General features: G+C 44.2%; 3 protein-coding genes, 2 long non-coding RNA genes and 1 pseudogene across 5 annotated transcripts in view; 5 read left to right on the top strand and 1 right to left on the bottom strand.

Moving 5' to 3' along the window:
- Positions 1 to 246: 246 nt before the first annotated feature.
- LOC115182101 (uncharacterized) lies at positions 247 to 1,058 on the top strand. Its single transcript, XR_003873623.1, has 3 exons — positions 247 to 367; positions 585 to 653; positions 987 to 1,058. It is a non-coding gene; the product is annotated as an uncharacterized LOC115182101 (long non-coding RNA).
- A 763-nt stretch (positions 1,059 to 1,821) lies between these two features.
- LOC115182099 (origin recognition complex subunit 4-like) lies at positions 1,822 to 5,262 on the top strand. The gene is made up of 10 exons (XM_029743752.1): positions 1,822 to 1,960; positions 2,080 to 2,165; positions 2,247 to 2,295; positions 2,395 to 2,546; positions 2,881 to 3,054; positions 3,191 to 3,277; positions 3,363 to 3,471; positions 3,596 to 3,691; positions 3,776 to 3,843; positions 4,878 to 5,262. The coding sequence occupies exons 1-10, from the start codon at positions 1,858 to 1,860 to the stop codon at positions 5,058 to 5,060; spliced, it is 1,107 nt and encodes a 368-aa protein (XP_029599612.1). The 5' UTR covers positions 1,822 to 1,857; the 3' UTR covers positions 5,061 to 5,262.
- A 92-nt stretch (positions 5,263 to 5,354) lies between these two features.
- On the bottom strand, positions 5,355 to 7,586 carry LOC115182102 (uncharacterized). Its single transcript, XR_003873624.1, has 2 exons — positions 7,399 to 7,586; positions 5,355 to 6,038 (listed from the first exon to the last, which is right to left on the bottom strand). It is a non-coding gene; the product is annotated as an uncharacterized LOC115182102 (long non-coding RNA).
- On the top strand, positions 7,115 to 14,964 carry LOC115182100 (heat shock factor 2-binding protein). Its single transcript, XM_029743753.1, has 8 exons — positions 7,115 to 7,243; positions 9,426 to 9,573; positions 9,719 to 9,822; positions 11,076 to 11,225; positions 11,911 to 12,055; positions 12,546 to 12,663; positions 13,553 to 13,656; positions 14,077 to 14,964. Exons 1-8 carry the CDS (start codon positions 7,217 to 7,219, stop codon positions 14,334 to 14,336), a joined length of 1,056 nt encoding a protein of 351 aa, XP_029599613.1. The 5' UTR covers positions 7,115 to 7,216; the 3' UTR covers positions 14,337 to 14,964.
- Positions 14,965 to 15,243: 279 nt separating this feature from the next.
- LOC115182115 (phospholipid scramblase 2 pseudogene) lies at positions 15,244 to 17,305 on the top strand (annotated as a pseudogene).
- Positions 17,306 to 18,396: 1,091 nt separating this feature from the next.
- LOC115182121 (serine/threonine-protein kinase SIK2) overlaps positions 18,397 to 25,394 on the top strand; it is a 12,799-nt gene continuing 5,801 nt past the window's right edge. The window contains exons 1-6 of the mRNA XM_029743779.1: positions 18,397 to 19,011; positions 19,340 to 19,516; positions 20,642 to 20,758; positions 21,932 to 21,995; positions 24,327 to 24,488; positions 25,289 to 25,394. The exon at positions 25,289 to 25,394 is cut by the window's right edge and continues 19 nt beyond it. Of these exons, the coding sequence (XP_029599639.1) occupies positions 19,370 to 19,516; positions 20,642 to 20,758; positions 21,932 to 21,995; positions 24,327 to 24,488; positions 25,289 to 25,394 (596 nt within the window). The 5' untranslated portion in view covers positions 18,397 to 19,011; positions 19,340 to 19,369. The remainder of the gene's footprint in view (positions 19,012 to 19,339; positions 19,517 to 20,641; positions 20,759 to 21,931; positions 21,996 to 24,326; positions 24,489 to 25,288) is intronic.

The raw sequence follows: 25,394 nt of genomic DNA, 5'->3' as shown, positions 1-25,394 counted from the left end.
ACCTGGCATAGAATAAGTAAAGCTTCCGTGAGCATACTACTACTTCTGGCTACCAAAAGGTCCGGACCATTCATAATACATTCCCATCATAAGTGCTAACTTGGTGGCGGTGGTAGGATAATCACTGTTGGAAGAGAACATCCCCTCCTTGATTAAGTACATTTGATATTAATTAGCTGCAGGGAATCTTACATACTGGAATTATTCATTTAAATGTGTGTAGATTGTTTTGTGCAGTGATATAGCCTCCTATTGTAGGTCCAATAATTAGGTGACCCGGAAGTGGGTTGGAGTTGTGATTGTTAAGTGAGAAATGTCTTTGCAAAGATTACAATTTCGCGCTTAGACCACTGTCACCGGGAAAAAAGTAAAGAATTATTATTATTAACGTCACCGAACTTGTAAATATCACTCAGTCATATGTTTAATCTTAGACTTTTATTTTTATAAGGCGAGTCAGCGGCTAGTCCCTATAATAGAGAAATATATCGCTTCGTTTGCACTGCATGCCATGTTGCTTGCTCGCTAGCTAGCTACTGTAGTTAGCTTTAGCTCAAGTCTCTCTTGTGTTTTGTCCATTCTAGACTGTTGCCACCATGAGTAAACGAAAAGTGAAAGAAACACACATGCCAGTCGGCGAATGTATTTCTCAGGTTTGTATTTGTTTGTTTTATTGAATGTTTACATTGAGCAGGCAACGTAAAGGATCAATACATTAGTTGGTTGTGGTGACCTTGCTAGATCGAATCCTCGAGCTGACAAGTTAAAATCTGTCGTTCTGCCCCTGAACAAGACAGTTAACCCACTGTTCCTAGGCCGTCATTGTAAATAAGAATTTGTTCTTAACTGACTTGCCTAGTTAAACAAAGGTTAAAAAAAATCAAATAAACCTTACCCAGATAACACATTAAGGTATGATGTCCCATGGACAACATTACTCTCAAATACTTAATAATAACCCTTTTTAGTATGGATTTATTTTTCAGGTTCAGATGATATTGAGGGAGAGATTCTGTCATCAGAGACTTCCTGAAAAGCCAGTGGGAATGGAATCACACACAAGTAGGTACCTTGTGGTGCTGACTGCTAACTAAGGTTTTATTCATTTACAAATGTGACACTCACAGACTACTGGTAGCAGATTGATTCATGTAAGGGTAATGGTATGAGTTCGGTCTATTGCCATAACACATGACAAGTGTGTGTTATGAGGGGTACTCCACAGGTCATGTGTCATGGCAATGTGCATTTTTGTTGGGGGCATGAAAAGTCTCAGCATAATAAGACTTAACTGTTCAGATTTTCAATTTCACACGGACCCAGCTGTTGTTTATTATTTGGCTCCAGCCCACTTACACCTGTCATGTCTGTTTCTGTGTGTCTAATGCTGTTTAGTGCTACACACCGTGTTACACCTTGGTAGGCACACCGGCCGCGTTCAAAACAACTGGGAACTCTGAGAAATACGAGGTCGGAGCTCTAGAAAGAGGCCTGAGTTTCCGAGTTGGATAACCATTTAAAATAGATTTTTTTCCAGTCGGATCTCATTTTTCCCCAAGTTCCCATTTGTTTGAATGCACTGAAGTCAGAGAGTTCCCAGTTGTTTTGAACGTGGCAATTGGCCAGGTTGTATGCTGAGCTGCAGAGAGTGGGGAATTGTGGGTAACGGTCCTTGTGTTAATGTTCCAGACACCTGCTGGAGCTGCTGAGGAGGACAGCTGTCCCATGGAGAGAGTAATTCTGTACTCATTGTTGGAACCCAGGGGATCTGGGAAAACAATGTATGGAATGCTACAAAGGATAGCCTTATCCCAGATCTGTTTGCTGTATAGCCAACTCCTATTGTCGTCGTCATGCATGTTGACTTTCTTCTGTTTTCTCCAGCTCCTGAACTGTATCTTGAGAGAGTTGCTGGAGGTGAAGGATATCAATAAGAATGTGTTACCTGTCCACCTGAATGGTTGGTAGTAGGATGTCTGTGATTGTTTTTATGTTGTTTCTGTGTCTGTTGATTCTCTGTCTGTTTCTGCATTGTCTTTTAATTCTCTCCCCAACTCTTCTTCTTCTCTGTCTCTCTAGGTCTTTTACAGACTGATGATAGAATAGCGCTCAAAGAAATCACACGCCAGCTTAATCTGGAGAATGTTGTTGGAGACAAAGTGTTTGTAAGTGTTTACAGAAGTTATGCTGTATGTTTTGTCCCTTTGCAATTTATAGCTTGCTCTTTATTTTATTGTTCTTTTCAGGGTAGTTTTGCAGAAAACCTGGCCTTCCTTCTTGAGGCGTTAAAGAAAGGTAATAATTTCTGCACATTGCCCTCACTATAATTTTGAAGACTCCTCCCTCTTTATGCTGACAGTATGTCTCTACAGTGTACTGTTGTCTTTGTCCCAGGTGATCGTAGCAGCAGTCGGCCTGTCCTCTTCATTCTGGATGAGTTTGACCTGTTTGCCCACCATAAGAACCAGACTCTGCTCTACAACCTCCTGGATGTCTCCCAGTCTGCCCAGGCTCCCATCGCTGTGATCGGCCTCACCTGCAGACTGGTAGGGTCTCTTCTACCTCAGTTGTGTACTATCTAGCTTTTAGACCTCTCCAGTGATTAACTAGTTTTAGTTTCAAAAGGATAGGTTTCAATCGAATTATTTTCTACTCTACTCACAGGTGGTTCTTTAATTGGGGAGGACGGGCTCTAAGTAATGGCTGGAACAGAATAAATTGAATGGTATCGAACACATGGTTTGTATGTGTTTGATACCATTCTGTTTACTCCATTCCAGGCATTATGAGCCGTCCTCCCCTCAGCAGTCTCCTGTGACTTTACTCTACCTTATTCTCTTCTCTGGTGATCACAACTGGTTTCATCTCTGCTTGCTGCAGGATGTCCTGGAGCTGCTAGAGAAGAGGGTCAAGTCCAGGTTCAGCCACAGACAGATCCACCTGCTCAGCTCCCTGAGCTTCATACAGTACCTGGACAACGTCCGCTCACAGCTCAGCCTGCCACAAGACTTCCCCGACACCAAGTTCCATGACGAGTGGAATGACGGCATCAAGGTGAGGCCAGTCCAGGACTGCAAACTATTATTTTCATTTTTTTTTTTAACAGTACTAGATTTGTGATGTGCTGTAGTTGGCTTTATCTGAAAGGCATTTTTCTTCTTACTCACGATGCCTCCTGACTTTCTTTCAGACGCTATGTGAAGACCAACTAGTGGTGGACGTCTTACAAAGACATTATAGCTCCAGCAAAGACTTCCGTTCCCTGCACTTGTTACTGGTAGGAGTTTGTATCTGTAGTATAAAAGCAAAGCGTGGAAAAACCCCTCTAAATGTTGCTTTGTGTGTGTGGACCCTCTCTGCAGATGCTGGCTCTGAGCCGTGTGAGCGCATCTAAACCTGCCATCAAGCCCACTGATCTTCTGGAGGCCAGTAGAGTCTGTATGGTGGACTCTAAAGCAAACATTCTTCATGGTAATTTAAAGCCTAAAGCCATTAGGGGTAGAGGTCATTATTAGAGGATTTCTTTGATGGATGTATGAACATTTGATAAAACATTGATCATTTGGCCTGCATTTTGCTTTGTTGATCTTTCCAGGCCTGTCCATTCTTGAACTGTGCCTGATAATTGCCATGAAACACTTGAACGACATCTATGAAGGAGAGCCGTTTAACTTTCAGATGGTTCACAATGGTAAGGATCAACAGTTAGTAAGAGCTGGTGTGTAATTGTTGGGAATTACATACGTTTGTGTTAATAGATATTTTATTTTGTCAGAGTTCAAGAAATTCCTGCAGAGGAAATCCCATTCTATCCATAACTTTGACAAGCCAGTCGTCATAAAGGTGGGTCTGCATGACATGGTCTCAGTAGAATGACATCAGACCCTTCCAATAGTATATTTCATAAAGATCCTAGAATGTTTTTGTGGATCGTTCTCAAGGTAAGTTTATTTCACAATGAAGAAGGGTGGATATGTGCTGAATGTTGATGTATACTGAACAAAAATATAAACGCAACATGTAAAGTGTTGTCAGGTCATGTTTCATGAGCTGAAATAAAAGATCCCAGAAATGTTCCATACGTACATAAAGCTTATTTCTGTTATTTTGTGCACAGATTTGTTTACATCCCTGTTAGTGAGCATTTCTCCTTTGCCAAGATAATCCATCCACCTGACAGGTGTGGCAGATCAAGAAGCTGATTAAACAGCTTGATCATTACACAGGTGCACCTTCTGCTGAGGACAATAAAAGGCCACTCTAAAATGTGCAGTTTTGTCACAACACAATGCCACAGATGTCTCAAGTTTTGAGGGAGTGTGCAATTGGCATGCTGCCTGCAGGAATGTCCACCAGAACTGTTGCCAGAGAATTGGATGTTAATTTCTCTACCATAAGCCACCTCCAACGGCATTTTTGAGAATTTTGCAGTACGGCCTCGCAACCGCAGACCACGTGTAACCACACCAGCCCAGGACCTCCACATCCGGCTTCTTAACCTGCGGGATCGTCTGAGACCAGCCAGGCGGATAGCTGATGAAACAGAGGATTATTTCTGTCTCTAAGAAAGCCCTTTTGTGGGGAAAAACTCATTTGGATTGGCTGGGCCTATGCCCACCCATTGATGCGCCCCTGCCCAGTCATGTGAAATCCATAGATTAGGACCTAATTTATTTATTTAAATTGCCTGATTTCCTTACATGAATTGTAACTTAGTAAAATTGTTGGATGTTGTGTTTATTTTTGTTCAGTACATAATGCCGTTGGTTGTCCCTTCTCTGTAATACCCCTGACTAAAGTTTATTGTAATACATAGTCTTGGCATACATGTGGCTATTGTATTATTTGATACTCAACCCAACAACACTCTGTTCCAGGCGTTTGAACACCTGCAGCAGTTGGAGCTGATTAAGTCTATGGACAGCTCCACAGCAAAGATCCAGAAGGAGTACCAGCTGGTGAAACTTATGCTGGACCACAGCCAGATCATGGAGGCCCTGCAGAAATACCCACAATGCCCCACAGATGTCAAACAGTGGGCCATGTCTGCTTTTGGTTAAAGGTACATATTCTTCTATATTGGGTCCAGTGGGGCAGTTTTGAAAAAACCAATGAAAGATATGGGACTGTGGCCTGGACCCTGTCCTCAGGGACAGACAATGAATGACCTGACAAATGTTTCTGCCATGTGTTCATTCCTTGTGTGTAAATGTAAATATTTGGCTGTACTTATTGAATAAAGTCATGCAATTGTTTTGGTCATCAGTGTACCAGTTCTTGGAACCTAAAAGTATTCAATGCTAAATGCTGCCATCTAGTGGTCTGTTTTGAAACTGACATTACAGGGTACAAAACTATTATTCGCATTGAGCAATCATTATGCTTTATGTCAGGGGGAATAGCATACACTTTCTCTATACTATATTTAACAACCAGGCATCTGAAATTAATGCAAAGCTGAATGCATAATCTTCAATGTCACTCAGAAAATAAGAAATTGTAATACTCCTGAACAGTAGTGTGTCAGTTTAAGGTTTTGCATTAAATGCGTTTACCATGCTAGAGGAGAGATGCAGCACCTCTACAGGTTCTGGGGTCTGGAAGACCTGCATCTCGTCATTGATGACGGTGTCCCCACCAGCATACTGCACAGCCTTCTGCACCTTTCCCTCTGTCAGGGAGCAGGACACATCAGTTAACTGTAGAATCCACCTGGACATCACTACCACTGAAGGACTAGCTCAAAAGATAAGGTGTGTGTGTGTGTGTGTGTATTGGGCTGATGAAAGGCTGTCATTCAACAGTATCTGTTCTAATGAACATGACGTGGTAGTTTCTCCATCTAAAGCTACCACTCAGTCGACCACAATCCTCAAGAACATGACCGGGCATCCCTCTGTAGAACCAGTGGACGCCTGGTCGGCGGAGGCACTGCCCCCTCCATGAGGCGTGAGGGGCTGGTCTAGGACATACGACAAGTTCTTGTTTAGGAGGTCCAGCCGCCGCACTGCGTTCGTACACTTTAACAACTGCACGACCTGAGAGAATTGAAACATTTGAACCATGAGAGATGGGTCAAATATACAGCGAGTACTGTAGATTTTTAGTACATGACAGAGGAACTCTTGAAACTGATCACTGTATACTGTAGCTAGCCCACTGGAAGCTAGAAAGGTCAAAAGTGACGTGATGTAGGTCAGGGCCACTGAGGGCCCAGGGGTCATTGCCACAGGAAGATATTTGGGTGGGGGGGGGGTGGTCGTGTCTTTACAAAAGATACTGGTGTCCCAGTGAAAAAGTGCGGTGGCATTTTGATTACATATGATTATCGGAAATTATGCTGCAGTCGTTCAACATTCCCCCAATAAACCCCAGAGCAAAAAACATAATAGTTTGAATATATCCCAAAAGATTTGGTCAATCAGACCAACACATTTCACAGTTTCGTGTATATAAATAAGACAGAGCATTGGTTAATTATCGACTTATTCCTGAGATAAAATTATATCTATTCTTCCTACAGTACTAGTGATGAGTCGTTGGCTCTTTTTGAAATGATCTTTTTGGTGATTTACATACAAAGTTTTTTTTTCAAAACAACGATTACCTGCAAATAAGTTACTGAATTATCTAAAGAGGGTGAATTCTCACTTCAGAAACAATAAATAGTGTGGAAAGCGGGTCATTCTGGTCCACCCTAAAATTTGCGGTGCTTTAAAAATAACTGAATAATTTATCCAGGTAAAAATGCATTTGAACGCGGATATCACGATCTGACATAATGGTAGCCTACTTTTTGTGATTTACATTGGAGATTTGCACGTTTTCCTTGGTTCTATATATATTTTTAAGCATTTTGAACGATGAGCCATTTGGGAGCCCAATGAGCCGTCTCTTTTACCTGAACGGAGCCAAATGAGCCGACTCTTTTACCTGAACGGAGCCAAATGAGCCGACTCTTTTACCTGAACGGAGCCAAATGAGCCGACTCTTTTACCTGAACGGAGCCAAATGAGCCGACTGTTTTACCTGAACGGAGCCAAATGAGCCGACTCTTTTACCTGAACGGAGCCAAAGGAGCCGACTCTTTTACCTGAACGGAGCCAAATGAGCCGACTCTGCTCACCGAAAAGACCCACAATGCTCATCACTAGTGGCAAGTGCACTAAACTAATTTCAAAGCAAACCTCCGAGGACTCAAGCAATAGACAGAAAAATGTTGGCTTTGTGCAAGAAAGGAAAGGTATTTATTTAATATTTTTGACTATCACTATAGTAAAACAAAAATATTGAGCTCGCAAATTAGCTTCCATGAAGCTGCACGTTTGCTAGCTACGCTTGCTACTGTAACTAGCTAGCTAACAAGAGCTAACCAGACACGAACACACAGGTACTTACATGAAGATGAAGTTACTACTTATTCACAAGTAGGTTCTCTCTTTCTAACAACCATCTCAGCAAACAAAGTTGAAGAGTCACTGTCAGCTAGACTTGTAGGTCGAGTAATGTTGGATTAGGTTACTATTTCGGTCTGGTCAGGAGCGAGCTCGTTATTTGTCGTGTGAAGAGATCATTTACCTGAAAGTTCTGTCCGTCTTTGTCTTGAAATGTACATTGTAATTTTCAGATTTGTCCACTAGATGCCAGAACTGCAATAACTATTACAGAGCTAGCAAAGATGGTCTGCCTCTAGTGAACTGTATGCATATAGGTACTCTTAAATGAAAACCTAATATTACAGTTATGACTACAGCATACCACATATTACAGCTATGACTACAGCATACCATGTAATATTACAGCTATGACTACTGCATACCATGTAATATTACAGCTATGACTACTGCATACCATCTAATATTACAGATATGACTACTGCATACCACCCAATATTACAGCTCTGACTACTGCATACCATCTAATATTACAGCTGACTACAGCATACCACATATTACAGCTATGACTACAGCATACCACCTAATATTACAGCTCCGACTACTGCATACCATCTAATATTACAGCTATGACTACAGCATACCACATATTACAGCTATGACTACTGCATACCACCTAATATTACAGCTATGACTACAGCATACCACCTAATATTACAGATATGACTACTGGACACCATCTAATATTACAGCTATGACTACTGCACACCATTTAATATTACAGATATGACTACTGCACACCATCTAATATTACAGATATGACTACAGCATACCACCTAATATTACAGCTATGACTACTGCACACCATCTAATATTACAGATATGACTACTGCACACCATCTAATATTACAGATATGACTACAGCATACCACCTAATATTACAGCTATGACTACTGCATACCACCTAATGTTACAGATGATAGTCTCAGGAAATCCCAGACCTGGGGCAACAGCACTAGGAGCATTGTTCACATTGTGAAGGCACCCTTTTTGCCTAGGGAGACTACAGATATGACTACTGCATACACATACACTACCGTTCAAAGGTTTGAGGTCACTTAGAAATGTCCTTGTTTTTGAAATAAAAGCAAAAAAAATGTGTCCATTAAAATAATATATAATTGATCAGAAATACAGTGTAGACATTGTTAATGTTACAAATGACTATGGAATATCTACATAGGCGTACATAGGCCCATTATCAGCAACCATCACTCCTGTGTTCCAATGGCACGTTGTGTTAGCTAATCCAAGTTTATAATTTTAAAAGGCTAATTGATCATTAGAAAACCCTTTTGCAATTATGTTAGCACAGCTGAAAACGGTTGACTGATTAAAGAAGCAATAAAACTGGCCTTTAAACTAGTTGAGTATCTGGAGCATCAGCATTTGTGGGTTCGATTACAGGCTCAAAATAGCTAGAAACCATGTACTTTCTTCTGAAACTCGTCAGTCTATTCATGTTCTGAGAAACAAAGGCTATTCCATGCGAGAAATTGCCAAGAAACTGAAGATGTCATACAACACTGTGTACTACTCCCTTCACAATACAGCGCAAACTGGCTCTAACCAGAAAATAAAGAGTGGTAGGCCCCGGTGCACAACTGAGCAAGAGGACAAGTACATTAGAGTGTCTAGTTTGAGAAACAGATGCCTCACAAGTCCTCAACTGGCAGCATAATTAAATAGTACAAAACACCAGTCTCAACGTCAACAGTGAAGATGCGGCTCAGGGATGCTGGCCTTAATTAACAATGTCTGCACTGTATTTCTGATCAATTTGATGATATTTTAATGGACAAAAATGTGCTTTTCTTTAAAAAACAAGGACATTTCTAAGTGACCCCAAACTTTTGAACGGTAGTGTATTTGCCTGGCACATTGGCAAAAATAAGCCACACCTTGCAAAAATCAAGTAAAGGTGTAACAAAACATTTATGCACATGACTGGCTATTGATTTTCTGTTCTAGGTTGACAGCCGAGATGGCTTAGTCCAAATCAGAAAAAGAGACTTGGAGAGATTGACTACAGAGGTCATGCAGCTCCGAGAGTTCTTACCCAAAGTAGTGAATGGAGACCTGATTGAGATGCTGCAGAAAGCCCGTGCTGCAGAGACAAGTAAGCTGCCCTTAAAATGGCTCTACGCCGGTTGTTATCATACAAGTGGGCAGATAATGAATAACATGAATGTTGGTATTGGGAAACAGCCTAAACAGTGAAAGGGAAATCGTGTGTGTGTGTGTGTGTGTTGTGTGTTGTGTAGTGAAGGAGCGCCTTGGTCAGGAGCAGGAGCAACTGAGACAGGAGTGTCTGCACCTCCGCTCTCGTCTGGACGCAGCACAGAACGAGTGTCAGATAGAGAGGGAGGTGAGAGATGGAGGGATATTAAAGAGAGGGAGGTGAGAGATGGAGGGATATTAAAGAGAGGGAGGTGAGAGATGGAGGGATATTAAAGAGAGAGGTGAGAGATGGAGGGATATTAAAGAGAGAGAGGTGAGAGATGGAGGGATATTAAAGAGAGGGAGGTGAGAGATGGAGGGATATTAAAGAGAGAGAGGTGAGAGATGGAGGGATATTAAAGAGAGAGAGGTGAGAGATGGAGGGATATTAAAGAGAGAGAGGTGAGAGATGGAGGGATATTAAAGAGAGAGAGGTGAGAGATGGAGGGATATTAAAGAGAGGTGAGAGATGGAGGGATATTAAAGAGAGAGAGGTGAGAGATGGAGGGATATTAAAGAGAGAGAGGTGAGAGATGGAGGGATATTAAACAGAGAGAGGTGAGAGATGGAAGGATATTAAAGAGAGGGAGGTGAGAGATGGAGGGATATTAAAGAGAGGGAGGTGAGAGATGGAGGGATATTAAAGAGAGAGGTGAGAGATGGAGGGATATTAACTAAACGTGTGTTGAGTCTATGGATAGGGTAACCTGTTCCCTTGGTAACATTGTGTGTGTCAGAGTATGTCTTAAGGCCTCACTTGTATGAGTGTAAGTGTGTGTGTGTGTCTGAGTGTAAGTGTGTGTGTATGAGTGTAAGTGTGTATGTGTGTAAGTGTGTGTAAGTGTGTGTGTGTATGCGTGTAAGTGTGTGTGTGTCTGAGTGTAAGTGTGTGTGTATGAGTGTAAGTGTGTGTGTGTGTGTGCGTGTAAGTGTGTGAGTGTAAGTGCGTGTAAGTGGGTGTGTGTAAGGGGTGTGTGTAAGTGTGTGTGTGTATGAGTGTAAGTGTGTGTGTGTATGAGTGTAAGTGTGTGTGTGTATGCGTGTAAGTGTGTGTGTGTATGCGTGTAAGTGTGTGTGTATGAGTGTAAGTGTGTGTGTGTATGCGTGTAAGTGTGTGTGTGTATGCGTGTAAGTGTGTGTGTATACGTGTAAGTGTGTGTGTATACGTGTAAGTGTGTGTGTCTGAGTGTAAGTGTGTGTGTATGAGTGTAAGTGTGTGTGTGTCTAAGTGTAAGTGTGTGTGTATGAGTGTAAGTGTATGTGTGTCTGAGTGTAAGTGTGTGTGTATGAGTGTAAGTGTGTGTGTGTAAGTGTGTGTGTGTCTGAGTGTAAGTGTGTGTGTGTATGAGTGTAAGTGTGTGTGTGTCTGAGTGTTAACCTATCTGCTGCATGCCCCTGCAGGAGAAGCTGGTTCTGAGGGAGCAGCTATGGGAGAGTCGGGAACAGCTGCAGCAGCAGGCTGAGTTCTGTACTGGGCTGGGGGCTGCCTCCTGCACCCTGCTGTGGAGCACCTCCAGTAAGGAGGAGGCAGTCAAAGACATCCTGGCCGATGTGAGAGGCATTCATCCACAGACCGTACAAAACCTTTCACCCAATTCCAAAGCAACCCTAGCTGCTTACACACCTGTGGAGATCTGAGAGGACTGGATAGCTATAACATGATGACAGTGGCTTCATCACACCCTTTAATAGACTTGGGGGAATGATTACTGTTTTGCGCTGACACAGAAGTACCAATGGCCTAGGGGTCCATTTACATAGATGTTTCTATTTTTCTTTCATTTGTGTTATTGACTGTACGTTTGTTTATGTGTAACTCTGCGTTGTTGTTTTTGTCGCACTGCTTTGCTTTATCTTGGCCAGGTCGCAGTTGTAAATGAGAACTTGTTCTCAACTGGCCTACCTGGTTAAATAAAGGTGAAATAAAAATTAAAAAACATTTTTTTTTTAGGGGTCAGCACTAATCTGAACCTATTCCTCTGCCTCTGATCCTTTCCACTACAGTCCATGTCCTGGTTCTCTTTGAACTACAGTCCATGTCCTGGTTCTCTTTGAACTCCAGTCCATGTCCTGGTTCTCTTTGAACTCCAGTCCATGTCCTGGTTCTCTTTGAACTCCAGTCCATGTCCTGGTTCTCTTTGCCTTTATCCTGTTCCATCACCCTCCTTGTTCCCCTCCTTAATTCTTCCCCTTTCCCCCTGGCCACCTCTGACCCTGCCTCATTACTCTGATGAAGGGTAAGCTGCAGTCCTTCCTGAGCGTGGCGGGCCAGACCCTGGAGAGCTTTGTCAAGTCTCTGGATGGGGAGGCCAAGGCCGAGCAGCAAGACTCCAACTCCCATGAGCACCAGTTTGTTCTGGCGCTGGCCGGAGTCGTCACCAGTGAGTGTGCGGCTATGCCACCGTGGCATGCCATCCAAACTGTCTATTGAATGTATTTTGATAACCACAGTTTATAATTACACCATCTCACTGTGAGTTATTCCAGTCTATGCTGTGTTATATAACATATTTTGCATCATATAATTAAGCAATAAGGCATGAGGGGGTGTGGTATATGGCTAATATACCACAGGTAAGGGCTGTTCTTACGAGTGCCTGGACACAGCCTTTATCCGTGGTATATTGGCCATATACCACAAACCTCCGAGGTGCCTTATTGCTATTATAAACTGGTTACCAACGTAATTAGAGCAGTAAAAATAAACGTTTTGTCATACCCGCAGTATATGGTCTGATATACCACAGCTGTCAGCCAATCAGCATTCAGGGCTGGAACCACACAGTTTATAATACATGGCACACCCTGCTCAGCGTTAACATCTTTAGCTCTCCAATCAGTGACCTCTCTGCTGTTTGATTGTCCACTCAGACGTGGCAGCGGTGACGTGTGGGCGGGACTACCTGTCCAGCTCCGCCCACGTCCTCCTGGAGACTCTGATGCAGCTGCTGGAGCTCCTGAAGCCTGGGGTCTTCCCCAAACTCAAAGTGTAAGACTGGAGGACTTCTAAATCACTCACATTAATAATCATACACACACACGGTCTCCTCAGCAGTTATGTTGGCCGACCCAACATCAATACACACAGCCATCTGAATCCAGATCAAATGATACCTACAATAATAAATGAACTAGGCATTGTAGTTTATCTGCAGGTGGATGAATGATGATGGTTATTGTAGTTTATCTCCAGGTGGATGAATGATGATGGTTATTGTAGTTTATCTGCAGGTGGATGAATGATGATGGATATTGTAGTTTATCTGCAGGTGGATGAATGATGATGGTTATTGTAGTTTCTCTGCAGGTGGATGAATGATGATGGTTATTGTAGTTTATCTCCAGGTGGATGAATGATGATGGTTATTGTAGTTTATCTGCAGGTGGATGAATGATGATGGTTATTGTAGTTTATCTGCAGGTGGATGAATGATGATGATTATTGTAGTTTCTCTGCAGGTGGATGAATGATGATGATTATTGTAGTTTATCTGCAGGTGGATGAATGATGATGATTATTGTAGTTTATCTGCAGGTGGATGAATGATGATGGTTATTGTAGTTTATCTGCAGGTGGATGAATGATGATGGTTATTGTAGTTTCTCTGCAGGTGGATGTGGATGGCCATTGTAGTTTATCTGCAAGTGGATGAATGATGGTGGTTATTGTAGTTTCTCTGCAGGTGGTTGAATGATGATGGTTATTGTAGTTTCTCTGCAGCTGGATGAATGATGATGGTTATTGTAGTTTCTCTGCAGGTGGATGAATGATGGTGGTTATTGTAGTTTCTCTGCAGGTGGATGAATGATGATGGTTATTGTAGTTTCTCTGCAGGTGGATGAATGATGGTGGTTATTGTAGTTTCTCTGTGTTACAGGTTGATGCTGATGGCTCTGTATAATGTCAGTATCAGTGTAAGTGGATTGAAGTATATCAGGGAGTTTCCAGGACTTCTCTCTCTCATCTGGACCCTTTTGGAGGGTAAGAGGGAGTGAGGGGTGGGCTTGTGTGCTTTGTATGTGGCGTTATAAAATGTGTGCATTCAAAAGCATTTGTTTGTTAATTTGGATCTCTTATAACCCACAATGGGGCTAATCGTTCAAGAGTCCAGTGTGTGTCCGAAAGAGAGAGCCTGAATCAGAGGTCAGAGAGCTGGCATCAGTGTGTTTAACTCAGATCAGCAAAGAAGGGCTCGTGGTGTGGTCAGTTAGGAGGATTAAGACTGTATCTCTCTCTTTCGCTCTCCCTCTCTCTTTCTCTCTCTCTCTCTTTTCCCTTCCTCTCACTCTGCTTCTGTCTTATTCTGCCCCTCCTCTCTTCCCTCGCCCTCTCTGTTTCCTTCCATCTCTCTTTTTGCTCTCTCCTGTCCTCCCCTCTCCCGACCCCTCTTCCCTTCCTGAGACGGGGACTCTGAGGTATGCCTCCACGCCCTGCGGCTGCTCCAGTCAGTGCTGCTGGAGGAGGCGGTGGCCCCGGTGGGGCCCGGGTTGCTGCTGGACAACCCCCTTCTCCCACTGGAGCGCATACGCACGCTGGCCACCTCCAGCCGCCACCCGGCCCTGAGGCAGACGGCCCAGGAGACACTGGATGACCTGGGCTCCCTCCGCGCCTCCTTCCTGGACCCCCACGGCACCTCCTCCTCTGACCAAGTACATGTATAAATACATCCAACCCAAAGTTAAACACACAGCACTAGCGACACATCCCACTCACGTGATGATGATGATGCTTTCCTACTGTAGAGTAAACGTTTCTCTGATTAGAGAGAGCTCTACTGAGGAGAGCTCCCATGGTGCAATGTGGAAGAGGTTGGTTCCATCGTGTCCCTTTCTCGCTTTTCCCCTGGGTCCAGGGACTTAGTCAGGTTGGTTCCTATCCCACCACAGCAGATGTTCCGGACCAGTAGAACTCCATAAGTGTACCTAAGGGCTCCATAACACATTCAGAACCCATTCATAGAACATGCATTAGAACTACAAAATTGTGTATGTCAACAAAATCAACAAATAGCTCAAATTAAAACTTGTTGACATAGTCCAAAGCAATGATGACTTTTGCTTGCCATATGTTAAAGAGAAGCAGTCTGTTTGTTTCAAATATTTATCTACTGTTGTCAGGTGAGTTGGATCTGTTTCTACCTGTTAGCCTGTTGACCTAATACCAGCTAATACCATTTCAGCCTCATGGCCTTATTTCATTAGGTCAAATACCTTGAGGTCAAGTAACAATGGTGTGTTGTGTGTTGTGTTCTACCATTGTTACAGACAATAAAATGTTATTCCAAACTTTTCCAAATTAACATTCATTTATATCTGATATGTAGCCTATTTTTACCAGGTTAGGAGCGGTTTGTGTGTATGAATTTGTCTGACTCTGTTCTCCCACCACCATATCCTGGACCACCTCACACGTGACTCCCTAACTGTCAGTCATTTAGCAGACGCTCTTATCCACAGCCACTTACAGTACATGCATACATTTTCATACTGGTCCCCCGTGGGAATCAAACCCACAACCCTGGTGCTGCAAGCACCATGCTCTACCAACTGAGCCTCCGACTCCCAGATAAACAGATTCTGACGTAGAGATTGGCCTGGTCATTAGGAGCCACCTAAAGTGGATAAGCCTTTCAGTGTCTGAGGGGGGTGACACTGAGTAAGCTGACTCGGCATGTGTACAACAGGCTGTAGGGTATTGAAGCAAGCTAGTCTGTGTACATATACAGTCAAGCCTCAGTCTGTTGAGTTACAGTCCATTTCAAAGTTACAAAACATTTCCATATTCTGATCGACCTCCATTCCCAACATGGTTGGATCTCTGAAGTGTTACTGTACACTCAAGATGAGAGGGCTAAAAGACTGGGCTGGACTGTGTCCGCTAAGGATCTCTGCTAATAATAGTCATTTGCAAATCCTCTCAAGAACCAACAGGAACTTGCTTACACAAGAGATGTGTTTCCAATACCTTGCTAACTTGTAGAAAAGGTATGTGTCAGAGCATGTGAAGCTATAAAGGTGTAACTTGGTTTTGTAGTTAAAAAATAAGGAAGAACATTTTTGGTGTCTTGTTTGATCTTGTAGAACGTGGAAGTGCATCGTTTCAATGGCCTCCAAAGGACATGGCGACATCAACTCAGGACGGTTACCCCCGGCCCCAGCTTACTCCAAAGAGGTGCCGCCTGGTCACAATGCTGTGTACCCAGCGCCCACTGTGGTGCCACCGCCCCCAAGCTACCTGACACCTTCAGCCCCACCGGATCATATGATGATGCCTGCCTCTCTCGAACCACTCAATGTTGTCTACCCAGCTCCCACAAACCCTGGATTCCCACCCCCTGGATATGTGACCCCTTCCGCTCCTCCGATGATGCCTGCCCCTTTCGGACACCCTAATGCTGTCTACCCCGCGCCCACGAACCCCAGAATCCCGCCAGTACCCCCAGGCTACGTTACCCCTCCGGTCCCTGCGATGATGCCTGCCCCTCCGCCTGATCTCCGACCCACCGGCTGCCCCCCAGGACTGGAATACCTGATTCATGTCGACCAGCTTCTCGTCCATCAGACTTTTCATCTGGCCGAACTGCTGGGTTGGGAGGTTAGAAATTCCTACAATGTGAAGAACAGTATCGGGCAACAAGTGTTTCTGGCGGAAGAGGAGAACAACTGCTGCACCCTACAGTGCTTTGGCCCCAGCCGACCTTTCACCTTTCACATCCAGGACAACCTGGGGCAGGAGGTGTTGACCCTGATGCGCCCTCTTGCATGCAGCTACTGCTGCTTCCCCTGCTGCCTGCAAGACCTGGAGGTGCAGAGTCCCCCCGGTATTCCAATAGGGTATGTGGTGCAGGAGTGTCACCCGTTCCTGCCCAAACTCACTGTGCTGAACGAGATGAGACAGCCTCAACTGAGGATCAAAGGGCCGCTGTTTTTCTGTAGTTGTTGCAGAGACGTCACATTTGAGGTGAAGACTCTGGATGACTCAATGTTGATAGGGCACATCAGTAAGCAGTGGTCCGGCTTCCTGCGTGAAGCCTACACGGACGCAGATCATTTTGGAATCGTGTTCCCAATGGACCTGGATGTGAAGATGAAGGCTGTGCTGCTGGGAGCCTGCTTCCTGATCGATTTCCTGTATTTTGAGGAAAGGAAAGGAGACAAGAAACATTGAACTTTTACTCAGTGCCGACTATCCTTAGTGTATTGTGAAGAACTTTCAGAATGATCACACATCAAAACTACAGTAGACCTACAATGAAGTTGCATGTCAAAATCAACAACTCCAAATCCCTCTCGTTGTGTATATCTAACGGTGCTCCCAAAGGGACAGTTCTCTCATTGTGTATATCTAATGGTGCTCCCCAAAGGACAGTCCTCTCCCCAGTGTTATTCTCCGTCTTAAACAACTTCCTACTTCTCAGCATCAACAAAACAACTACAAGGCTACAAGGTCTCGGGGTTCAGTAACAACAAAACAACTACAAGGCTACAAGGTCTCGGGGTTCAGTAACAACAAAACAACTACAAGGCTACAAGGTCCCGGGGTTCAGTAACAACAAAACAACTACAAGACAACAAGGTCTCGGGGTTCAGTAACAACAAAACAACTACAAGGCTACAAGGTCCCGGGGTTCAGTAACAACAAAACAACTACAAGACAACAAGGTCTCGGGGTTCAGTAACAACAAAACAACTACAAGACAACAAGGTCCCGGGGTTCAGTAACAACAAAACAACTACAAGACAACAAGGTCTCGGGGTTCAGTAACAACAAAACAACTAAAAGGTTATAAGGTCCCAGGCTCCAGTAACAACAAAACAACTCCAAGGCTACAAGGTCCCGGGGTTCAGCATCAACAAAACAACTACAAGGCTAAATGTTTTGGGGTTTCGTAACAACAAAACAACTACAAACTACAAGGTCCCGGGGTTCAGCATCAACAAAACAACTACAAGGCTCTAAGGTCCCGGGTTTAGTAACAACAATACAACTACAAGGCTTTAAGGTCCCGGAGTTCAGTAACAACAAAACAACTCCAAGGTTCCGGGGTTCAGTAACAACAAAACAACTACAAACTACAAGGTCCCGGGGTTCAGCATCAACAAAACAACTACAAGGCTCTAAGGTCCCGGGTTTAGTAACAACAATACAACTACAAGGCTACAAGGTTCTGGGGTTCAGCATCAACAAAACAACTACAAAGCTCTAAGGTCCCGGGGTTCAGTAACAACAAAACAACTCGAAGGCTAAATGGTTTGGAGTTTAGTAACAAAAAAACGACCACAAACTACAAGGTCCCGGGGTTCAGTAACAACAAAACAACTACAAGGTTACAAGGTCCCCGGCTTCAGTAACAACAAAACAACTACAAGGTTACAAGGTCCCCGGCTTCAGTAACAACAAAACAACTACAAAGTTACAAGGTCCCGTGGGTTCCGTAACAACAGAAGCAGGGCAAGCTTCATCCTAACAGCCATCATCCTATTGAATAGTGGGACAAAGGACACAATTTACATTACATGGCCAGACAGTAGGCTATACATGTCACAGGGTACTGTGTGTGAATGTGTGTTTACTTTGTATTGTATTACATTGTATTGAATTTGTGTATTTCCTTTGTGTCATATATACAGTAGAATTCCAATGCAAATGGTCAATACAAAGTATGTTGCATCATACAAGCTCAATACAAAGTATGTTGCATCATACAAGCTCAATGCAACATTGACATAGCAACTAAATGGTGGCTAGAATCCAACAAAATATCATGCTGCTGAGTGTCGCAAATTGAGTTGAACAATGTTAGCCTTGGCTCATGAGTCATCACCACATTGGTCATCATGACCCACTTAACTTTATGCCTGTCCGTTAAACTGCTTATAGGGAGGAGACTAGTGAGCCTCCAGTCTACTAGAAGCGTTGGTCTAATTCAATAGAGAGACTTTGCTGCTCAATGTTATTGTTTAGCGTTACTGTACGCTGAGCGGCTGCTACAGCCTATTCATTGTGCAAACCTCGTGAAGACCACTTTGGCGTCACCGTGTCCAGCTCCAAGCTACCTTTCCGCTCCACGAGAAGCGCGCGGGACAGTTGTCTGACGCAAGCTTGAAGTTAATTAAGTGTGTTTTAGTTTATTATGGCAGGAGAAGATTTCCAGCCGAGTTTGAGTTACAGAGGTTGTGTGGATTATTGCATACCAGATTTATCCCCCGTTAACAAAATATGAGGAACAAATCGTCTCTGCGCAGTTCTTAGGAAAGTAGCCTGGGTGCTGTTCTAGAACGGCGGAGGATTCCAACAACATAGTTGGATGTATTGAACTGTAGATTTTCTCTGAAGGTAAATTACATGATTTTGTGTTGCAAATGAATAATAGGCTATGGTCTGTTTTTATTTCAATGACACTTGTTGGCTAAATTATATCTGTTTGTTCAACTATTACACTGTTACGTAGGCTATAGTCTTTCCTCTCATAAATAGTTAAATGGAATTACACTTCTGAAAGGTGTTGAGATTTATAGCCTAGGCCTACTAGATCTAATATCACAATTGTATATTTTTTCTTTCCTATTATATGCAGCCTATATAATGACAAAATATGGTCTCTCAATTGTGTTTACGGGAGTGGCCTAATAACGGTACTCTAATCCTGGGAAATGGACAATAGGTTTATCCAGTCACTGGGTGCCTCTGCACCATGGTGGTTTTATCAGATGGCTCTCCCCTGAGCCAGCCATGCCCCGGGGGGCCGGTTCAGGTCGGTTTCTACGAGATCATCAGGACGCTGGGGAAGGGAAACTTCGCTGTAGTTAAACTGGCTTGTCACAAAGTCACAAAAACCCAGGTGCGTAATTACGCATGCATAATGCATATGAAACATTTCTTCCCTACACCATAACATCTCCAATATTCAACTCCACCTCTATATTCATGTTTGGGCCTTATACAGTTTGTTAACATAGAGTGATTTCATACTGTTAGTGACAGAATGGGAAACATGGTTTCAGAGCATTTCATATTATTCTGTACATAAATCCGAGACAGTGTGATATGTTACTTTTCGTATGGTATGTATTAATTTGTGGATGTCCATCATCCATGTCGTATGATATGTTGGGAATTACAATTTGTATGATATGTTACGAATTTGCAAAACATACAATATGTTACGAATTTGCTAAACGTATGAAATGTTATGAATCCCAATTTGTTGTAGCTAACATTAGCTAGGTGGTTAACGTTAGCTAGGCTAGGGGTCGGGGTTAAGCCTAGGAGTCAGGTTAAAGTGTTAAATGGACACTTCTGGATATCTACTTACCAGAGTCAGATTAACTCGTGGAAACCATTTTTATGTCTCTGCGTGCAGTTTGAAGGAAGCTGCTAACTAGTGCTAGCGTTAGCACAATGACTGGAAGTCTATGGTTATCTTCTAGCAGCAAATACCCATAGACTTCCAGTCATTGTGTTATGCTAGTTAGCATTGGCTCTAAAAATGACCTCTTACTTACTTCATACTGGACACAGAGACATACAAATGGAATCCACAAGTTCATCTGACTGGGGAAGTGGATAAAGGGCCTCTGACAAAATCCCAAAGTATCATATCATACTGTAATGAACAGGCAGGGAGCAAGTCTCGAACCCTCGACCTTCAAGCCCGAAGTCCGGCGCGCTATCGACTGTGCCGCAAAAGCATGCTCGTCCGGCAGAATCGATTTCCGCGCTTATAAACCCAGGGTCGTTACAATACTAATTTGAGTGTCCCCGGATTTACATTTACTATGTTACGTCTAGTATATGTGACCAGGCTGAAATGGGACCTTGGCAGCGTCCGAAATGGCACACTATTCCCTGTATATTCACAGTGCACTACTTTTAAACAGGGTCCAGGGCTTTGGTCAAAAGTAGTGCACTATATAGGGGTTAGGGTGCCATTTTGAAATTAACTATCTGCTTTCTGTACACACAGGTGGCCATTAAAATCATTGATAAGAAGAGACTGGAGCCCTCTGACCTGAAGAAGATCTACAGAGAGGTCGAGGTGATGAAGCTCCTCAACCATCCGCACATTATCAAGCTCTATCAGGTAGCTTCTCAACCATCTTCACATTATCAAGCTCTATCAGGTAGCTTCTCAACCATCTGCACATTATCAAGCTCTATCAGGTAGCTTCTCAACCATCCCCACATTATCAAGCTCTATCAGGTAGCTTCTCAACCATCTTCACATTATCAAGCTCTATCAGGTAGCTTCTCAACCATCTTCACATTATCAAGCTCTATCAGGTAGCTTCTCAACCATCTGCACATTATCAAGCTCTATCAGGTAGCTTCTCAACCATCTTCACATTATCAAGCTCTATCAGGTAGCTTCTCAACCATCCCCACATTATCAAGCTCTATCAGGTAGCTTCTCAACCATCTGCACATTATCAAGCTCTATCAGGTAGCTTCTCAACCATCTTCACATTATCAAGCTCTATCAGGTAGCTTCTCAACCATCTTCACATTATCAAGCTCTATCAGGTAGCTTCTCAACCATCTTCACATTATCAAGCTCTATCAGGTAGCTTCTCAACCATCCCCACATTATCAAGCTCTATCAGGTAGCTTCTCAACCATCTTCACATTATCAAGCTCTATCAGGTAGCTTCTCAACCATCTGCACATTATCAGGCTCTATCAGGTAGCTTCTCAACCATCTGCACATTATCAGGCTCTATCAGGAAGCTCCTCAACCATCCCCACATTATCAAGCTCTATCAGGTAGCTTCTCAACCATCTTCACATTATCAAGCTCTATCAGGTAGAGGATAGAGTTGTGGAACTACGCTCTCTCTCTCTCTCTCTCTCTCTGACCCCTCTCTCTCTCTCTGACCCCTCTCTCTCATTCTCTACATGGAGGATTTTGAAAGGTCAGGTTGTTTATCTTGTAATAGGGGTTAAGTGTATGTTTCCCAGCCCTCAGCCCAGCCACCCCCAGCTCTATGAGTCACATGGGGATTTTCAGAATGGAAAATGACGACCCCGTCAACCCTCCCCTATTTCCAATATGGTCTCAAAGCAAATATTTCTTAAAACAGAGAATCTTTTACTTGTTTTTGTAATGGTTTTTAAGGATTCCAATATGGTTCCTGCTGTCATATTCTCACATTACACTTTGGGCACACTCTTCCACAGGCTTACATGTAATAATGACATGGGAAATGTATATTTAAGTTGTATTTATCAGTGAGTGTGCCTCTCTTGTGTCTTGCAGGTCATGGAAACTAAGGACATGTTGTACATGGTGATGGAGTATGCCAGGAACGGAGAGATGTTTGGTAAGTGGGAGGGTATCTGTCAGGGATTTCTTCGTCGTTTGACGATATAGCGAAATCATCGTCGGAAAAAGATGACCAATATGCAGCAGTGTTGATATAGTTAATTTTCAACATTTAATAAACTCAAAGTGAACATACAAAAATAACAAAACGAACTCACGAATTACTGACAGTCCTGTTAGGCTCACATATGCTAAACACGAAACAATCTCCCACAAATACACAGACAAACACACCCAACTAATATAGGACTTCCAATCAAAGGCAACACCAAACAGCTGCCTTCAATTGGAAGTCCACCCCAATTAACTCAACATAGAAATAGATTACCTAGACTAAACATAGAATTACATAAACAAGGAACAGTGCCCAAAAAAACCCGGAATACATAAATCAAATGCCCTTTTTAGAAAAACCACCACCCCTAACCACATAAAACAAATACCCTCTGCCACGTCCTGACCAAACTACAATACCAATTAACCCGTATACTGGCCAGGACATGACAGTATCGCTCTAGAGGTGTCCATGATGCTTGGTGCAATCTCTTAGAACAGTGTGTTTGTGTGTGTGCACATGTGTACTTGATCACTAATTATTTACAATGATTCAATCAAACAATCTGAACCAACCAATCAATTACATTCCTCATTATTCACCCTCTATCCCCTCCTCTCCCATCCTCCCACCCTCTATCCCCTCCTCTCCCTATATCCCACCCTCTATCCCCTCCTCTCCCTACATCCCACCCTCTATCCCCTCCTCTCCCATCCTTCCACCCTCTATCCCCTCCTCTCCCTATATCCCACCCTCTATCCCCTCCTCTCCCTACATCCCACCCTCTATCCCCTCCTCTCCCATCCTTCCACCCTCTATCCCCTCCTCTCCCTATATCCCACCCTCTATCCCCTCTCCCTATATCCCACCCTCTATCCCCTCCTCTCCCTACATCCCACCCTCTATCCCCTCCTCTCCCTACATCCCACCCTCTATCCCCTCCTCTCCCATCCTTCCACCCTCTATCCCCTCCTCTCCCTACATCCCACCCTCTATCCCCTCCTCTCCCTACATCCCACCCTCTATCCCCTCCTCTCCCTACATCCCACCCTCTATCCCCTCCTCTCCCATCCTTCCACCCTCTATCCCCTCCTCTCCCTACATCCCACCCTCTATCCCCTCCTCTCCCATCCTTCCACCCTCTATCCCCTCCTCTCCCTATATCCCACCCTCTATCCCCTCCTCTCCCTACATCCCACCCTCTATCCCCTCCTCTCCCATCCTTCCACCCTCTATCCCCTCCTCTCCCTATATCCCACCCTCTATCCCCTCTCCCTATATCCCACCCTCTATCCCCTCCTCTCCCTACATCCCACCCTCTATCCCCTCCTCTCCCTACATCCCACCCTCTATCCCCTCCTCTCCCATCCTTCCACCCTCTATCCCCTCCTCTCCCATCCCCCCTCTATCCCCTCTCCCTACATCCCACCCTCTATCCCCTCCTCTCCCTACATCCCACCCTCTATCCCCTCCTCTCCCTACATCCCACCCTCTATCCCCTCCTCTCCCTACATCCCACCCTCTATCCCCTCCTCTCCCTACATCCCACCCTCTATCCCCTCCTCTCCCATCCTTCCACCCTCTATCCCCTCCTCTCCCTATATCCCACCCTCTATCCCCTCCTCTCCCTACATCCCACCCTCTATCCCCTCCTCTCCCTACATCCCACCCTCTATCCCCTCCTCTCCCATCCTTCCACCCTCTATCCCCTCCTCTCCCTACATCCCACCCTCTATCCCCTCCTCTCCCATCCTTCCACCCTCTATCCCCTCCTCTCCCTATATCCCACCCTCTATCCCCTCCTCTCCCTATATCCCACCCTCTATCCCCTCCTCTCCCTACATCCCACCCTCTATCCCCTCCTCTCCCATCCTTCCACCCTCTATCCCCTCCTCTCCCATCCCCCCTCTATCCCCTCTCCCTACATCCCACCCTCTATCCCCTCCTCTCCCATCCCCCCTCTATCCCCTCTCCCTACATCCCACCCTCTATCCCCTCCTCTCCCTACATCCCACCCTCTATCCCCTCCTCTCCCATCCCCCCTCTATCCCCTCTCCCTACATCCCACCCTCTATCCCCTCCTCTCCCATCCCCCCTCTATCCCCTCTCCCTACATCCCACCCTCTATCCCCTCCTCTCCCTACATCCCACCCTCTATCCCCTCCTCTCCCATCCCCCCTCTATCCCCTCTCCCTACATCCCACCCTCTATCCCCTCCTCTCCCATCCACCCACCCTCTATCCCCTCTCCCTACATCCCACCCTCTTTCTGTAGACTACCTGTTGTCGTTGGGGCGGCTGAGTGAGAGTGAGGCTCGCAGGAAGTTCTGTCAGATCCTGTCAGCAGTGGACTACTGCCACAGCAACCACATCGTCCACAGAGACCTGAAGGCTGAGAACCTTCTGCTAGACTCCAACATGGACATCAAAGTAGCAGGTACAGGCAGAAAGGAGAGGTTCGGAAATCAATCAACCTTGAATCACAGAAAGATGGATGTTTAAAAAACAGGCCAAATAGAATTGCTTTAGACAGTAATTAAGCTACAGTGCATTCGGAAAGTATTCAGACCCAAAGACTTTTTCCACATTTTGTTACTTTATAGCCTTATTCTAAAATTAATAAAATCGTTTTTTTCCCTCATCAATCCAAAATGTAAATAAGGTATATCTGTTTTTATTTGTAATAAATTTGCTAAAATTTCTAAAAACATGTTTTCACTTTGTCATTATGGGGTATTGTGTGTAGATTGATGAGGGGGAAAAAATATTTGATCAATTTTAGAATAAGGCTGTAATGTAACAAAATATAGATAAAGTCAAGGGGTCTGAATACTTTCCGAATGCCCTGTATATTATATAATATTTTTTTAGATTCTATTAAAGGTGGTGGTTTAAAAAATGTAAACAATTATTCACCTACAGTATGGTTGCTATGGTGTCCCTTGTCATGTGCATATGTGTCCTATGATATGAATGAGAATGTTCCAGAGGATTCACGAGGGCTTTAGGCAGGGCTTTTCAATTCCGGTCCTAGTGGGCCTAAACATCTCTGTTTTTTGTTTCTACCTGGTAGTTAATTGCACTCACCTGGTGTCCCAGGTCTGAATCAGTCCCTGATTAGAAGGAGAGGATGAAAAACAGAAGTATTTTGGCTTTCCAGGACCGGAATTGAACAGCTCTGGCTTTAGGGATAGTATCTTCTGATATTAATGGACTTTTTCCTCTCCCTCCCTGTAGACTTTGGTTTTGGGAACTTCTTCAGTGAAGGACAATTTCTGTCCACCTGGTGTGGGTCCCCTCCCTATGCCGCTCCAGAGGTGTTTGAGGGGATTGAGTACGAGGG

Source organism: Salmo trutta, unplaced genomic scaffold, assembly GCF_901001165.1.
Source record: "Salmo trutta unplaced genomic scaffold, fSalTru1.1, whole genome shotgun sequence".
In the NCBI taxonomy this organism is placed as follows: Eukaryota; Metazoa; Chordata; class Actinopteri; order Salmoniformes; family Salmonidae; genus Salmo; species Salmo trutta.
The sequence above is the reverse complement of the archived record's forward strand: the minus strand, read 5'-3'. Positions and strand labels throughout refer to the sequence as shown.

Excerpts from the sequence above, each read along its gene's own strand:
- LOC115182099 (XM_029743752.1), top strand. The coding sequence starts at position 1,858 with ATGTTGACTTTCTTCTGTTTTCTCCAGCTCCTGAACTGTATCTTGAGA. Across the intron at positions 3,472-3,595 it reads TAAAGCAAACATTCTTCATG|GCCTGTCCATTCTTGAACTG; the intron begins GTAATTTAAAGC and ends TGATCTTTCCAG. Across the intron at positions 3,692-3,775 it reads CTTTCAGATGGTTCACAATG|AGTTCAAGAAATTCCTGCAG; the intron begins GTAAGGATCAAC and ends TTATTTTGTCAG.
- LOC115182100 (XM_029743753.1), top strand. The coding sequence starts at position 7,217 with ATGTTGGCTTTGTGCAAGAAAGGAAAG. Across the intron at positions 12,056-12,545 it reads GCTGGCCGGAGTCGTCACCA|ACGTGGCAGCGGTGACGTGT; the intron begins GTGAGTGTGCGG and ends TTGTCCACTCAG. Across the intron at positions 12,664-13,552 it reads GTCTTCCCCAAACTCAAAGT|GTTGATGCTGATGGCTCTGT; the intron begins GTAAGACTGGAG and ends TCTGTGTTACAG.